Consider the following 17365-nt stretch of genomic DNA (forward strand, 5'->3'; position numbering starts at 1 on the left):
AAAAGCAAAGTCCCCTTATTTACTAGACCACCCCTTTTTCCAAAACTGTAGTTACATATAAAAAAAAAAAAACTGTGCAGCTACCTAGGTGGTAGTGACATTATCACCTTTACAGCAAGTTTTGAAAATTCTAAGCACCCCAAAAAATTCACTTTTCTAGAGGGCATCTCACTGGAAGGATGGTGGCATTACATTCTGCAGTACAAAATCTGGTAGTAAGGTAAGTAAGTAATTATTGCAGCATTTTTACCTGGGGGGGGGGGGGGGGGGGGTTGATAAATAAGGAGACTTTGCTTGTTTATAGTGCAAGGTCCACTTTATATACAATGCATTGCGAAAGTATTTGGCCCCCTTGAACTTTTCGACCTTTTGCCACATTTCAGGCTTCAAACATAAAGATATAAAACTGTAATTTTTTGTGAAGAATCAACAAGTGGGACACAATCATGAAGTGGAACGAAATTTATTGGATATTTCAAACTTTTTTAAGAAATAAAAAACTGAAAAATTGGGCGTGCAAAATTATTCAGCCCCTTTACTTTCAGTGCAGCAAACTCTCTCCAGAAGTTCAGTGAGGATCTCTGAATGATCCAATGTTGACCTAAATGACTAATGATGATAAATAGAATCTACCTGTGTGTAATCAGGTCTCCGTATGAATGCACCTGCACTGTGATAGTCTCAGAGGTCCGTTTAAAGCGCAGAGAGCATCATGAAGAACAAAGAACACACAGGCAGGTCCAAGATACTGTTGTGGAGAAGTTTTAAAAAAAAAACAACAAAACAAACAAAAAATTTCCTAAGCTTTAAACATCCCAAGGAGCACTGTGCAAGGGTAATATTGAAATAGAAGGAGTATCAGACCACTGCAAATCTACGAAGACCTGGCCATCCCTCTAAACTTTCAGCTCATACAAGGAGAAGACTGATCAGAGATGCAGCCAAGAGGCCCATGATCACTCTGGATGAACTGCAGAGATCTACAGCTGAGGTGGGAGACTCTGCCCATAGGACAACAGTCGTATACTGCACAAATCTGGCCTCTATGGAAGAGTGGCAAGAAGATATCCATAAAAAGTGTCGTTTAAAGTTCGAACTTTTTGGCAACAATGCAAAACGTTATGTTTGGTGTAAAAGAAACACAGCTCATCACCCTGAACACACCATCCCCACTGTCAAACATGGTGGTGGCAGCATCATAGTTTGGGACAGCTTTTCTTCAGCAGGGACAGGGAAGATGGTTAAAATTGATGGGAAGATGGATGGAGCCAAATACAGGACCATTCTGGAAGAAAACCTGATGGAGTTTACAAAAGACCTGAGACTGGGATGGAGATTTGTCTTCCAACAAGACAATGATCCAAAACATAAAGCAAAATCTACAATGGAATGGTTCACAAATAAACATATCCAGGTGTTAGAATGGCCAAGTCAAAGTCCAGACCTGAATCCAATCGGTAATCTGTGGAAAGAACTGAAAACTGCTGTTCACAAACGCTCTCCATCCAACCTCACTGAGCTCGAGCTGTTTTGCAAGGAGAAATGGGCAAAAATTTCAGTCTCTCGATGTGCAAAACTGATAGAGACATACCCCAAGCGACTTACAGCTGTAATCGCAGCAAAAGGTGGCGCTACAAAGTATTAACTTAAGGGGGCTGAATAATTTTGCACGCCCAATCTTTCAGTTTTTTATTTGTTAAAAAAGTTTGAAATATCCAATAAATTTCGTTCCACTTCATGATTGTGTCCCACTTGTTGTTGATTCTTCACAAAAAATTACAGTTTTATATCTTTATGTTTGAAGCCTGAAATGTGGCAAAAGGTCGAAAAGTTCAAGGGGGCCGAATACTTTCGCAATGCACTGTAAATAATAAGGTAGTCCATTTTTTTTGTTTAATTAGTACTGCCTGTTTAGCATATGAAAATACCTTTATAAGCATAGTTTGGGCACAATACACTATAATAATAAATGCAAATAAAAACAATGAAGTGTTAGGTGAGATAATCAATAGAAATCTCACAAATTTCAGTTCAGAAATATGGTTTCTTATTAATTGCTATGGGTTTCCCTCACTTCATTGTTCTTTACCAGGAACTAAGGATTCAAATATACCTGGGTTCAGTTTGAGGTGGATTCAGCGAACTTTACTGAAGATCAGGTGCCAAATATGAACCCTAATAAAGTCATAGGGAGCCACATGTTTAAAAAACAGTATTGCTTGAATTTGAATCCTCTCAACCCAGTCACCCGTCAGCATTCCTTTCGGACAATGACTTAGAGGTGGAGGTCCCCTGCTTGGGATTTCAGTTTGGCCTCGTCCCTTCCCTTGTGAAAGCAGTGAGAGAGACTCTGAATTGGGAAGATCCGGCTGTATCTCCACCAAAACAAGAAAACGTTTTTCAAGCAGCTCAGCAAGGAGCGTCTCAGCTTCCCCTTTCTGGGTGAATTGGGGGAGATAATTACAGAGGAATGGAGTAAGGTGGAAAGGAAGAACTCCATGCTTTCTAAAATGTCCAGGCTGAATCCTTTCAAGGAAGAGGAAGTGAAACACCTAGAATCTCCTCCCTTGGTGGACGCTGCGGTGGTGAGGCTGGTCAAACATGTGACCCTCCCGCTAGAGGACACAGTCTCTCTTGTAACTACTACTTTCTTGGCTAATAGGCAAGGATTTGTAAAACAAATAGCATGGGGCCTGTGTGCTTCCCTGGAGAAGTTGCACCAAAGCAAAAGAAAAACTCCATTTGGTGGAGAGCAGCAAATTAAACTGTGTACCTAATCTGCCTGCAAAGTGGTGCATCTACATGATATATTCAACCTACTTCAGAAAAAATGGCATTTACAAAGAAAAAAAAAATATGGCCAGTAAATGACAGCTTTGGCCACTTATATCTGTTTGTAAACAAAGTAACCTTAGATCCCCTTCCTCCTCTATACCAGACCCTTATCCTAGATAAGGGTTTGATATTGATGTAACCGCACAAAAAATGTTGTGTGATTCCTCCTAAAAATATCTTTGAGGGTTTGGTATGGATGTCAAATGGAATCTGGTATGAATGCAAAAATCAAGAAAATAAATCTACACTAGACCCTGATCCAAGAATGCCTGACAGACCAGAAAAGGGAGAAAGAGCATGTGCCCCTCTCCTAAACTATAGAAGGTTACATGCCCTCAACATAGGAAGGGTACCTTGCCCTGGCAAAGCACTTTATCCCCTTGTGGATGAGGAAAAGGGTCTCTTCGCCATAACCCTATGATTGCGGGGTCTGCAGGGAGGGGGTTTATCAGAATCTGAAATCCCTTTTAAAAAAATAAAGTGTTTTTTTTTTTTTTTTGTATGGGATCTCCCTTAACCGGTTGCCGACCGCCGCACGACTATATACTGCGGCGGTCAGCCCCGGCCAGGCAGAGTGACGTATCGGTACGTCACTCGCCTGTCACTGACTTGCGAGCCTATTGCGGGCGGGCGCGCGCCCGCCGCGGCTCGTTCACAGACAAGTCAGTGCGTGTGACCGACGGACTCGATGTCCGCCAGTCACACTGCGATCGCTCCTGTGAAGGGAGAAAGACAGAGCGGCTTGTGTAAACAAGCTGCCTGTCAGTTCTCCCTGTGTAAAAGTGAAGATCTGTCCGTTCTACTATGTAGAACGGTTGATCTTTGCTTTTACACCAATAGGAATGTCCCTGCACAGTTAGAATCACGCCCCTAGGACACACTTAACCCCTCCCTGTCCAATAAAGTTAACCCCTTCCCTGCCAGTGTCATTTTTGCAGTAACAGTGCATATGTATAGCACTGATTACTGCAGTAATGTCACTGGTACCCCCAAAAGTGTCAAAAATGTCAGTCAAGGGTCCGATCTGTCCGCCGCAATGTCGCAGTACCGAAAAAAAAATCGCAGATCGCCGCCATTACGCGTTAAAAAAAAAACACCAAAAATGACAAAAATCTTTCCCTTTGTTAGTAAACGCGATAACTTTTGCGCAAACCAATCAAAATACGCTTTTTGCGATTTTTTTTACCAAACATAGGTAGCATAAAACAAATTGGCCGAAAAATGTTAAAAAATTTTGATTTTTACATTTTTTTTTGGGGAATTTCATATAAAAAAATGTGAAAAATATTGTTATTTTTGCAAAATTTACGCTCTTTTTTTGTTTATAGCGCGTGATCAAAAAATCGCACAGGTGATCAAATACCACCAAAAGAAAGCTCTGTTTGTGGGAAAAAAAGGACGTCAAATTCGTTTAGGTACAGCGTCGCACGACCGCGCAATTGTCCATTAAAGTCACGCAGTAAAAAATCGCAAAAAAACCCCTGGTCCTTTAGCAGCCAAATCCTCCGGGGCTTAAGTGGTTAAAATTCATACCAGACCTAAAGGGCCCTGTATGAATTAGAGGTGAAACCCTATGCCTTTTTTCTTTTTGCATGGGGACCCTCATTAACATCCATACCAGACTGTGATCGAGGATAAGGGTCAGGTAATGAAGTAGGGAATCCCCGGCAACTTTGTTTACAAATAGAATGAAACAACCAGAATCTGTAATCTACTGGCAATTTAAAGCGGAGTTCCACCCTAAAAATTATTTTTTCACCGTCCGCTAGCTTAGATGAACCTGAAAAAGAATTGGATAATTAGATTTTTTTTTTCACTTACCTTGTTTTTAATAATAATATACTTACCTTCCTTCCTCTTCCTCCCTCTGCGGACACGGCCCGCGCCGTCACTTCCTCCTCGCATTGACTCCTGGGAGATGAGTGTAATCGATCTCAGGGGTCAATGCGCCTGCACCGGCCCTGCTCGTCACTTCCGGGGGCAGGCGGGTCATTCCCTGCTAAACAGCTTCTGGTCGTCACTTCCGGGGCAGGCGCGTCATTCCCTGCTGAACAGCTTCTGGGCATGCCCAGAAGCTGTGCAGGGATGACGTGCCTGCCCCGAAAGTGATGAGCAGGGCCGGTGCAGGGCATTCTGGGACTCCGACGTCACCGAAGAGGACATCAAAGAGGACGCTCTGGCTTCAGCTGTCCACACCTGAGATGGCAGCGCTGGAGAAGACATTTTCAAGGTAAGTATTTCTTCTAAAAGGTAAGTGAAACAGGAGACAATTCAGAGACTATCATTGCTTAAATACACTAGCTCTGACTGTCCCGGGGGTATTTTTAGGTAAAAAATTTTTTTCAGGGTGGAACTTCGCTTTAAACTACCTTTTTTTCTTTGTACTGTAAATGTCAGTTTTTCTGCAGTAGGTTGTATATATCGTTTAAATGTAACATTTCATAGACATTTTCAGGGCAAAAAATTTGCATTTTTTTAATGTTGCTCTTATAGCATTTTTCTTACCAGGTCCTTGGCATTTAAAGAGATTTCATCCCACCAGGGAGAAATAAATTCATAGTCACAAGTAAGGATCCTGCTGTACATGTACTGATCACCCCGTGGGTCAAAAAATGGTTCAAAGCCACATAACCTAGAGAGAAAATATACCATTTAAAGTGTCAGTATGAAACTCAAAGATAGTTACGCATAGTACAACTGTATGACATTTTGTACATGGGGAGGTCTAGCTCAAAGGAAATGTAATTTTGGAAAAAAAAAAAAAGGTCACCTAATTGTTTGTCTAATTATATCAACTTATGTGCTACTTTCTTCTAAAACCTTCCATGCACCAACAATAAAAAAAATAAAAAAACATGCTCATGCAAAAAAAAAAAGTATTTATTAAAAAATATGAGTTACTGTAAATTAAAAATAGACACAATGATAAAGTGTGATAGTGCTCCCCTGCTCCCTCCTCACTGGTTGTGATTGACAGCAGTGGAAGCCAGTAGCTCCCGCTGCTAACTCTCAGCCAATGAAGAGGCAAAGACCTGAGAGAGCAGCTACTCTTGTGCACATCTCTGGATCGCAATCAGGCACAGGTGAGTATCGGGGGGGGGGGGGGGGGGATGCCACACTGAAGGTTTTTTATCTTCATGCATAGAATGTACCAAGGTAAAAAAAAAAACTTAAGCCTTTAGAACAGGGGTCTTCAAACCATGGCCCTCCAGTTGTTAAGGAACTGCAATTCCCATCATGCCTAGTCATGTCTGTGATTGTCAGAGTTTTACAATGCCTCATGGGATGTGTAGTTCTGCAACAGCTGGAGGGCTGTGGTTTGAGGATCCCTGCTTTAGAACTACTTTAACCCTTACTCCTTTCACTGCAGGCCAGTTTGAGTGTTTTATCTAACCCCCCCCCCCCACACACACACACACACACACAATGCATTGCTGGTCAGTGGCAGTGCTGTTAACACCCTTTTTTCCCCCTCTGAACCTTGCATTGCTGGTCAGTGTTATAAACCCAGTCCTCCCAAACACACCCTGCATTGCTGATGCTGATGAGTGTGGTTAACCCCCTTAATCTCCAATGTATTGCTGGTCAGCCTTGAGTTGCTAAGCAGTGTTGTTAACTCCCATCCATCTTATTAATTCCTTAGGTTGATGAGCAGTGCTTCCCCTTCCCCCTTTCCTTTGCAAATTGCACCCTATCAATGCTGGACAGTGCTGTTAACCTTCTAAGCACAATGTCTTCTCTATTGCTGGTCTGTGTTGTCACCCCCATTCATCCCTCCCCCTTGCATTAGCTGTTCTGTAAGACAGGGAATACTTTGCTTAACAATACTGTACAGGTGTTCCTTCAGTGCTGGAACGCAGAGAGAATTGCAACACCTGTTGCACTGCAAAAAGCATGCTGCATTCCACACGCCCATTCTCTGCTTCCCATGTTCCAACTGCCCATATCTGAGATGTGCTGTGTATTTATTATGTCAGTTATAGGTAGTTGGAGCATGACGAGTGGGGGTGCAGAGAATAGGCATGTAAGAGATTGGGGGTGGGTGAATGGGGGTGTTGCATTGTGGTGTGTGGCCCAGGTGGGGGAAAGCTGCAGACTGGTGGTTGAGAATTACTGTTATAGATAATCAAATCTACGCTCACTAGGTTCACATAGCTGAAATGCTGTAGACCATGGGTCAGCATCTGGTCTAACCACTATAGTGCTAGCTCCTGACTTGGTACAATTACAAATCTGATCTGTCCAGTTGCTGGATACTGTTTCTAACAACTTTATCACCACTTCAAGCTGGTTGCGTGATGCCCTGCCAGCACGCTTAGCACAGATGGGAAATCTGTTCCCACTTAAAGCAGACTGGCTGGCCAGGACTTGGTAGTAGCAGTTGGTTGTATAATCCACAGAAAAGACACAAAGAGCCTAAGGGAGTCGCAAAGAGGAAAAGGATACTGCAGAGATAAAAAGTGTAAAACATGATAAAATCGGTGCCTCTCAATTTGTTCACATGTGTCCAATCTGGTGAAAAACCAGCAGCTGCCCCTTTAAAGTGAACTATTCACTTTGAAAATGAAATAGGTATAAAGGTAATGGAGCTGCTAAATGTGAACAACAACTATATCAAAATCTTAAATACAGTGTAACAAACACAAAAAAATTCCTTATAGACACCAACACATAAGTCCAAATATAATGTGGAATAATTATTCAAGTATCTTCCAATCACTGTGCCTCAAACCAGATATTGTGCTCTAATGACTTCAATAGTGCTCCACCACCGTGAGGCCAAAAATTCTCATTCACCAACTCCCAATGGCCATAAAAGGCCTCTCTTACTTTTGGTAAGTACTCCAAAGATGTCTCCTTTCCTCACTCTCCCACAACTTTGAAGCTAGTTGGATCTCTCAATCTAGGCGTAATATAGTGTAGTATTTATTTAAAATTCTAGTATAAAGTAATCCAAAACGATTGCACTTACATTCTTCAGTGCTTTAGGTAAGCATCAACACACACAGCCTTTCAGTAATAAAATCGCTGTTGGCCAGGAAGTGATGCGGTTCATCCACCGGATGTGATGTTATTCTTTGCTGTTTATTTATTGCATATGGAATGGAGAAACTGCTGACAATTGAGAGATTGGTAAGTGAGCATTTTTGCCCTCACGGTGGTGGAGCACTATTGAAGTCATTAGAGCACAATATCTGGTTTGAGGCATGGTGATTAGAAGATACTTGAATGATTATTCAACATTATATTTGGATTTATGTGTTGGTGTCTATAAGGAATTTTTTTTACTTTTTTTGTGTTTGTTACACTGTATTTCAGATTTTGATATAGTTGTTGTTCACAAATTCCTTATAGACACCAACACATAAATCCAAATATAATGTTGAATAATCATTCAAGTATCTTCTAATCACCATGCCTCAAACCAGATATTGTGCTCTAATGACTTCAATAGTGCTCCACCACCGTGAGGGCAAAAATTCTCACTTACCAATCTCTCAATTGTCAGCAGTTTCTCCATTCCATATGCAATAAATAAACAGCAGAGAATAACATCACATCCGGTGGATGAACCGCATCACTTCCTGGCCAACAGCGATTTTATTACTGAAAGGCTGTGTGTGTTGATGCTTACCTAAAGCACCGAAGAATGTAAGTGCAATCATTTTGGATTACTTTATACTAGAATTTTAAATAAATACTACACTATATTACGCCTAGATTGAGAGATCCAACTAGCTTCAAAGTTGTGGGAGAGTGAGGAAAGGAGACATCTTTGGAGTACTTACCAAAAGTAAGAGAGGCCTTTTATGGCCATTGGGAGTTGGTGAATGAGAATTTTTGGCCTCATGGTGGTGGAGCACTATTGAAGTCATTAGAGCACAATATCTGGTTTAAGGCACAGTGATTGGAAGATACTTGAATAATTATTCCACATTATATTTGGACTTATGTGTTGGTGTCTATAAGGAATTTTTTGGTGTTTGTTGCACTGTATTACAGATTGTGATGTAGTTGTTGTTTACATTTAGTAGCACCATTACCTTTACACCTATTGAGATACTGCAGAGATGCTTGTTCAGCAAAGGTAAGAGCCCCTAGAAGGACTGAGGAGCAGAGTCTAAGGAGCCGTCTGGTTGTCAGCAGAGCAACCTGCAATGAGTGATGGGTTTTGCTGCTGATGACTCCAAAGGTTGTGGTCCTTGCCTGCCACACAGGCAGCTACTGGAGTACAGTAATACAGAGATGATTCTCTTGCAGCACTAGGAGTAATAGCAATAGGTTTCTTGTAGCACTAGGATACTTGGACTAAGTGGGGGAAGTCTGAAGAGTGTAGGAGATACACACTTAAAGGGAGACTTTATAAAAGCTGAAGTGTTCAGAGAATCAAACAGGTGCAGGTAACAAGTTGCAGCAGGCTGCAACATATAGAGAATCACACCAGCGCTGGGATGCAGTTTACCAGCTCAAATACAGAGGGAGTAACAGAGAAACACTGATGTCAGGAACCTTGGGAACAGGAATTGCTGAAGATGACTGGAGGCATACTCAAGGAGTCACCAGGAAATACTGGGGTCTCAGCAGATAGCACGGTCACACATGAGACACAGAGAAGACCCAGGACTGGAGCATGGAAGAGGTGAGTGTGACAATGCCTCACTGGCTGGAGACTCTCAGCCCGGATATCTCATTGGCTGAGGGGTCTTCTAGATCAGCCTTTTTTAACCAGGGTGACCAGGCAGCCTGGAGTGCCTTCAGGATTCCTCAGGGGAGCCTTGGCAAAATCCATACAAATTGCCAAAAAATTGTATACAAGCCAGAGGGTGAATCAAGCCCACCTTTTAGTTACACAAAGCAACAGGCTTTCATTCAGCACCATTACAATCTTCTTCCCATCGGCATTCTAACAACCAATGATGTCATTGGTTGATAAGGAGGGTGTCGGGCTCTTGCACAGCATCCTTATTTGCCCTTCCCCTGCCCCTCTCCATTAGCACTGGGATAACATTAGCTGAGTGAGGGAGAGAAGCTGAGAGAGAATGGAAGCATTGGAATACTAGTCAGTACCAGTGTACAAAAGGATGTTTGCTTTGGAAGAATAAATCACCTCTAATGCTTGGTGTTCTATGTGTGTGGATATTGCTGTGTTATGTAAAACTATTACTATAATCTTTTACATTTTAGAATACAGCGTCCTGAGATTGTGCAGATTTTTAAACGGTGCCTTGACTGGAAAAAGGTTGAGAAACACTGTTCTAGATGACTGAAAGTGACAAAGGGCAGGTAAGTGTTTTGTGTGATGAGAAGTGTGTGGGGCCCCTGAGCGCCTCAGATCTACAGGGACAGCTTTAAGCTTGTTGGATGACAGAGGGAGGTGCTACCTGTAGTGCCACATACTCACACCCTGCATTACTTACTACTAGTTGCTGCACTCTTCATTACATACTAATGACGCCTGCTCTCCTTATTACTTATAACTGCCCTCTGAACTCTGCATTACTTATTACTGACCTCTATACTCTGTGTTTCTTACTACTGAACCCTGAACGCTACATTTCATCCTACTGACCTCTGAACTCTGCATTACTTACTCCTGACCTCTTTGCGCTCTGCCTTAAATACTACTGACTTCTGAGCTTTATATATGGATTTGATCCTGAAAAGGAATTAGTAATGCATGTTTATTTCTGCTACTGCGGTATGGTACATTGGAAATAAACTATGGGATCGGATGGGTACTTCCACTATACTTGTTTGATGAGTTTGTTGTTTTCTAATTCTACTTGTTATAGAACGCTACATATGTGACTGTTATAAGTTAATAAGCATCATACTACTCTTAGACAGTTTAGAGATCGCTGCTGGTATTGCATGATTAAAGATAATGTTTAGTAATATTAACACCATGGATAGCTTAGATTGCAGATGACGATTGCAACATTTATCGGTGTGCTGTACCTACCTACATTGGGCTGTCATTCTATTTGCAGATATTTATTCACACAATAGAGATAAAGATGGTACATGGACACTTTAGTTTCCATGCATAGGTTTGATATTTTTAACCATATCATGGATGAATTGATAAAATATCAGAGATTATTATCTATCCTAAGTTGTCTACGATTATTTTGTTTTGTTTCTTGTTCTGGACCTTTGGGGGCAGTTAAACCTTTTTTCTTTCTATGATGGACCATCCAGCACCCGGTTTGGGTGCTTCTGTCAGTATACAGCTTCATCCAGTCTGGACCCAGGAACCAGGTGTTATAGCTGAGCACCCAAGGACTAGACAACACTAGTTTAGGTGCAAATGGATCTCCCTTTATTCAAAATTCACACAGGATAGCACACAAGATCAGGTAGAGCCCTTACAATGCAAACTGTAAACAGAAATATAATAAACATAGCTAAGGAACAGCCAACATAAACATACACAGTACGCTAATTAACAACAAGTCTTGATTAGTCAGGGAGTCCCAGACAATCTGGCAACAAGCCCACAACCCTGGATACACAAAGTACATTACACATTATCATAAACACATAAACATCCCACAATGATTCGATAACAAGGTAAAGAGGACACAATATATATCACATCTCCAAGAGATGAGCAGACAGAAACAATAGATGACTCAATTAACAATGGGAACCCACACCTAGGAGGCACACAATGGGCAAAGACACTAAACACATAACACCTTAAGCAGAATATAGTAGGAGACTCCAGCATCAGGTTGTTTTGAGCTGTTTATATTAACATCTGCCCTGAGTCTTACAGTCTAAAGCAGTCATTGCTGGTTTGGACACAAAGGACCCAAATCTGTATCCATGTCCTAGGTTCCCAGAGTCTGTGTGTTTCGGGGAGACATGGACTCGAATCCAAAGCAAGACCACTCCAAGGGTGCCCCAGGCACACATCTCCCAAAAACAGAGCCTCCTCAAAAGCCAGGGCCCATCATCAGTAGGAAAGAGGCTACCTGCAGTCCCCTCCAAAAGCCCCTGTCCTAGTTGGGTCTGTAACATTGCTTCCCCATCTAAAGTAGACTAACCAGGTCCCAGACCTCCACCTGGTCTGGACATGCGTTAGTTGGGCAGAGTGAACCCACATAGTAGGTCCACATGACCTCCAAACCTGGCCACAGTGAAGGGTTGTCATCGGTACGTGTGGGACAGGGGTCGTAGACTCTCTGTTCGTTTGCCAGCGCTTCAGCTGGGTGATCTTTACCATTCTGCCGCTGGGAAGGAAGGATGACCACCTTCTTTCCCAAACTGTGTATCTGTTGCTGGGGAGATGAGCCAGTTGCTCCATCTCCTGGAATCCCGCTGTGGAGTGAAGACTATTTCCTTCACTCCTGAGTCCCTACACTTCCATTGGGGAGGGAGGATGACTATTCCCTCTCCCAGCCTGTGGATCTACCAATGGAGAGGGAGGATGACCATCTCCTCTCCCAGACTATGGAACTGCCACTGGTGAGGCAGGAAGACTGCCTCCTCTCCCTTCTTCCCCTGGATCCTCGTCTGCTGCTGGGGAGGGAGAACCACCGCCTTCTCACCCTGGGCCTCAGGAACTGCTGCTGGTGTGGAGCAGAGGTCTGTAGCACTTTGCCCTGATGCCAGCGCTTCTGCTGAGTTTGCAGACAAGGGTGAGCAGAACTGGGCACCACTCTGCCCTGCGGCCAGTGCATTAGCTGGAGAAGTTTGTTGTAACTCCACAGATGCTGCAAGCATGAAATCCTATGTCCCTGTCAGTGGAGTGGGAGAAAGGCCGGCTTCTTCTTCTCTTAGGAATGCTGAAGCTGCTGTTGGTGCTGGGTAGAGCTCAGTGATGTTCTGCTCTAATGCCAGCTCTTCTGCTGGAGGCCCACTGGGTTGTTCCTCTTCAGTAGAAAAGTCTAATAAATCTGCAGTTTCTGGAATTGCTGAAAATCCAGGGCTCAGGCTGGTGGCACTTGGGCCCAGTGCCAGCACTTCAGCGGTCTTTTATATGCTTGTTCCAGCTCCCAGTCTTGTGTAACTATTAAGTCCAAGTTACTTCTCAATCCAAGCTCAAAGGGAAATTCCAACTCAGTAAAATCTTGTATGTCCTTCCATCTCCACTCCGCTGCACTACAGAAATGTGGATCCTCCTGAAGCGTCTCAAATATCAATCCTGGGTTGCTGTAGTCATAGCCTTCTAAAGGATCACTGTTCTTCAGCCATGGACACATTTGGGTAGCATACCATTGCAGATACCCATTGTCCAGCACCATTTCAGCCTTGACCAGCCTATCCAACTCCGTCAGCCATTCCTCCTGAGGATGCTTTCCTAGGAATAGTATATGCAAGTCCAACTTCAGCCAGTACCACTCAATGGACGTAGGGAGGACCTTTCCATATTAGTCTTGCTCCACTTGGAGAGCCTCCATCCAGAGCTCCTGGTGGATTGGATTTTATTCGGAGCTATGTGTCAGTAAAACAAGATAAAGTTGGTTTTCCATTTGTGTAACATGGAAGAGATTTCCCTAAAGAGCTGAAGGAAATTCTGTTTATATAATATTTGATACTCAGGGTTTATGTGTATTAGCAGACATTAAATAAAGTCTGTTTTCCAGTTGTATCAATAGTTTTCTTTGAGTTGTTGGAGATGGGTTGGTTTAACATTAGTTGGAACGCTTCAGTTTTAGAGATACTTATTTTACAACCCCATTAGAGAGCAGTTTTCTGTCAAGATTTTGCAGAGGTTTGGTAGGGACATCAGAGGGTCCATAAGGATTAAGAGGATATTACCACATATATGGATATAGTAAATGCCCTACTCAGGATGTTACAACCTGTAATGTCTGGGTTTTTTCTGATGGTGGATGCCAGTGGTTCAATATACACTGCTCAAAAAATTAAAGGAACACTTTGAAAACACATCATTCAAATATAATGCTGTATATCTATACTGATATGGACTGGGTAATGTGTAAGGAAGGCAAGGATGCCACAGCGTTTGGTGGAAATTAAAACTTCAACCTACAGAAGGCTGAATTCAAAGACACCCTGAAAATCAAAGTGAAAAAAATGATGCAGCAGGCTAGTCCATTTTGCTGAAATTTCATTGCAGCAACTCAAAATAGTTTGTATGGCCCCCACGTGCTTGTATGCATGCCTGACAATGTGCATGCTCTTAATGAGATGACGGGTGGTGTCCTGGAATATTTCTTTCCAGGACTGGACCAGGGCATCACTGAGCTTCTGAACAGACTGAGGTGCAATCTGGAGGTGTCAGAAGGACCAAAACATAATGTCCCAGAGGTGTTCTATTGGATTTTGATCAGGTGAGCGTGGGGGCAATTTAATGGTATCAATTCCTTCATCCTCCAGGAACTGGCTGCATACTCTCGCCACATGAGGCCGGGCTTTGTCATGCGCCAGGAGGAACCCAGGACCTACTGCACCAGGGTAGGATCTGACAATAGTTTCAAGGATTTCATCCTGATACCTAAGGGCAATCAAGGTGCCATTGTCTAGCTTGTAGAGGTCTGTGTGTCACTCCATGGATATGCTTCCCCAGACCATCACTGACCCACCACCAAACTGGTCATGCTGAACAATGTTACAGGCAGCATAACATTCTCCACGGCTTCTCCAGACCCTTTCACGTCTGTCACATGTGCTCAGGGTGAACCTGCTCTCATCTGTGAAAAGCACAGGGCGCCAGTGACAGACCCGCCAATTCTGGTGTTCAATGGCAAATGCCAATTGAGCTCCATGGTGCCAGGCAGTGAGCACAGGGCCCACTAGAGGATGAAGGGCCCTCAGGCCACCCTCATGATGTCTGTTTCTGATTGTTTGGTCAAAGAAATTCACACCAGTGGCCTGCTGGAGGTCATGAAGGGCTTGGCCAGTGCTCGTCCTGTTCCTCCTTGCACAAAGGAACAGATACTGGTCCTGCTGATAGGTTAAGGATCTTCTATGGCCCTATTTAGCTCTCCAAGATGAACTGCCTGTCTCCTGGAATCTCCTCCATTCTCTTGAGACTGCCCCTAGCCAAATGCAGTAAAAAAAACAGTCAGAAAAGATGAGCAGGGAAAAAAAATGAATTTGCCTCCACCTGTAAAACCATTCCTGTTTTGGAGGTTGTCTCATTGTTGCCCATCTAGTTCATCTAGGCACTCGTGCACATCGCTGGATAGAAAAGAGGCTTGGGTAAATATTAGGGGGGCTGCTGGATGCAGGTTTTTTTTCTTAATGCATATAATGCATTAGGATAGAAAACCTTCTGCCTTTACAACCGCTTAAGAGTATTACATTGTGTTGGGGATGGGATTGCTTTTAAGAAAGTTCCTGAAAAAAGTGATTAGATGAGGTGCTAGAATGTTAAAAAAGCTTTTATAATGGATATATGGTATGCAGTGCTGAGACAGGGTCATCTAATTCTCAGGGAAAATTTCCCAAACTGCACTGTACTGCAAGTCACACTGGGCCCCCTCTAAGTAGTAGTACCCATGACCAATATTGGAAATCATGAGGCCCCCCATACAGCTTATTTAACAGACTGACCCAATGAGGCCTAGACCCGGTATGGGAGTACTTCCTGTACCAGTACCAGTGAGATGCCATTCACATGCTGTCCTGATACATGGTCATCTTGACAGCAAGGAATGGCATATGAAACCACGTGACTATACTGTATAACCTGCTATGCATAGCGATCATGTCACTGGCTCGTCGTTGCTGGTGACATAATCACTAGTGTTACTTGGGCCTTAAAAGACAGTGTGTGTGAGGTCAGTCAATGAGGACAACAACTGCCAGACTTCTCATTACAGCTGATCATCTAATTCCTCAACAAAGAGAGTTCCCATATTTCTATTTAGTAGGTTCCTTTTAAATATATGGGCAACTATATATCGCCACTGCTTTTTCTTCACTTTACTGATATTTTTTTAACCCCATAACATTTACCAAACTCAGTAGTGGCCCTGGAAACCTAATAGGTGGAGTCTTGAACTAAGGTTTAAACCTTAATCAGGAAATTAAAAAAGCACCATATGGACCACATGGTCTGCTTTCCCGTTTCTACCACTGTCTGCCAATATTGTGAAGAGTGACAATGTCGTCACCACAGCTCTGCTCAGCCTTCAAATCTATGCATACTGTGATGCTGACAATTAAAAAGTGATTGGCAACTGGGGCAGGACCGCATGTGATGAGGTGGGTGCAGCTCCCCAAGCAGCATCCCCTCCTCCTCCTCCATAAAAATGCTGCACTTGGGGCAGCTGCCCCTTCTCTCTTTCTCACCCCAGCCCGGATAGTAGGTCGCCTGGTCCTGGGGCTTTGTGGCAGTTGTTTTATAATGTCCGCTCTTGGGAAACAGGGCTTTTTAAGAGAGCTATTTCAAATTTAGAGGGGCATGGAATGCCACTATTGGTTAAAGTGGTTGTAAACCTCAGACATGAAATATGAACAAAGCATATCCCTCTATAGTGTGTTATTGTCTCAATTAAGAGCGCTAAGTGTCATTTCTGTCTGCTGCTTCGTTCCTCTGCTGTCAGCTTGAATCACATCTGACAAGTTTTCCTGACATCAAGAGAAATAAGGTGACAGGGGAGGGAGCTCCAGCACACAGCCCGTGATTCACAGCCTCAGCTCTGTTCCTGTGTGCTCTGCTCCAACCAACTGAAAGAGCTCTATTTACCAAGCTCTTCAGAGTGTAATTTCAGCTCTCCTCCCCTTTTTTCTGACAGTCCCAGACAAGCTTTATAAATTCTGGAGTTTTCATGGTTGTAGAGAAGAGAAGACAGCAGATAAACAGGTACAACTTAACTAGGAGGATTTGTTTAACCACTTGCCGACTGCCGTCAGTAGATTTACTGCGGCAGTCAGCCCCTCACAGGCAAAGTGACGTATATTTACGTCACTAGCCTGTGAGGCTCTGGGAAACGAGCGTGCGCCTCCGGCGGCGCGCTCCCGCTCCCGCGCGGTCACGGACCCCCCCGCGCGTGTGACCGGCGGACCCGATGTCCGCCGCTCACTCTGCGATCGTCGGGGGAGAGGGAGAAAGGCAGGCAGCTTGTGTAAACAAGCTGCCTGTCATTCTCGCCTGTGTAGAAACCCTGATCATACGGTTCTACTATGTAGGACCGTTGATCAGTGTAACTACAGCTCAAGCCACAGCCAATCACAGTTAGAATCACGTCCCTAGGGACACACACAGCCCCTCCCTCTCAAATAAAGTTAACCCCTTCACTGCCAGTGTATTTTTACAGTAACAGTGCATATATATAGCACTGATTACTGTAGAAATGTCACTGGTAACCCCAAAAGTGTCAAAAATGTCAGTCAAGGGTCCGATCTGTCCGCCCCAATGTCGCAGTACCGCAAAAAAAATCGCAGATCGCCGCCATTACGCGTTAAAAAAAAACAACAAAAATTACAAAAATCTTTCCCTTTGTTAGTAAACGCAATAACTTTTGCGCAAACCAATCAAAATACGCTTTTTGCGATTTTTTTTTACCAAACATATGTAGCATGAAACAAATTGGCCGAAAATGTTAAA

General features: G+C 43.3%; 1 protein-coding gene across 2 annotated transcripts in view; it reads right to left on the minus strand.

Annotated features, from left to right (window-relative positions):
- Positions 1–17365, minus strand: part of LOC309548407 (calcium/calmodulin-dependent protein kinase type IV-like) — a 150498-nt gene that overhangs the window by 26593 nt on the left and 106540 nt on the right. For both annotated transcript variants that reach the window (XM_082248347.1, XM_082248346.1), the window contains exon 10: positions 5341–5467. In XM_082248347.1, coding sequence (XP_082104473.1) covers positions 5341–5467 — 127 coding nt within the window. The remainder of the gene's footprint in view (positions 1–5340; positions 5468–17365) is intronic.

The sequence above is a fragment of the Pelophylax lessonae genome, assembly GCF_965119305.1.
Source record: "Pelophylax lessonae genome assembly, chromosome: 1".
In the NCBI taxonomy this organism is placed as follows: domain Eukaryota; kingdom Metazoa; phylum Chordata; class Amphibia; order Anura; family Ranidae; genus Pelophylax; species Pelophylax lessonae.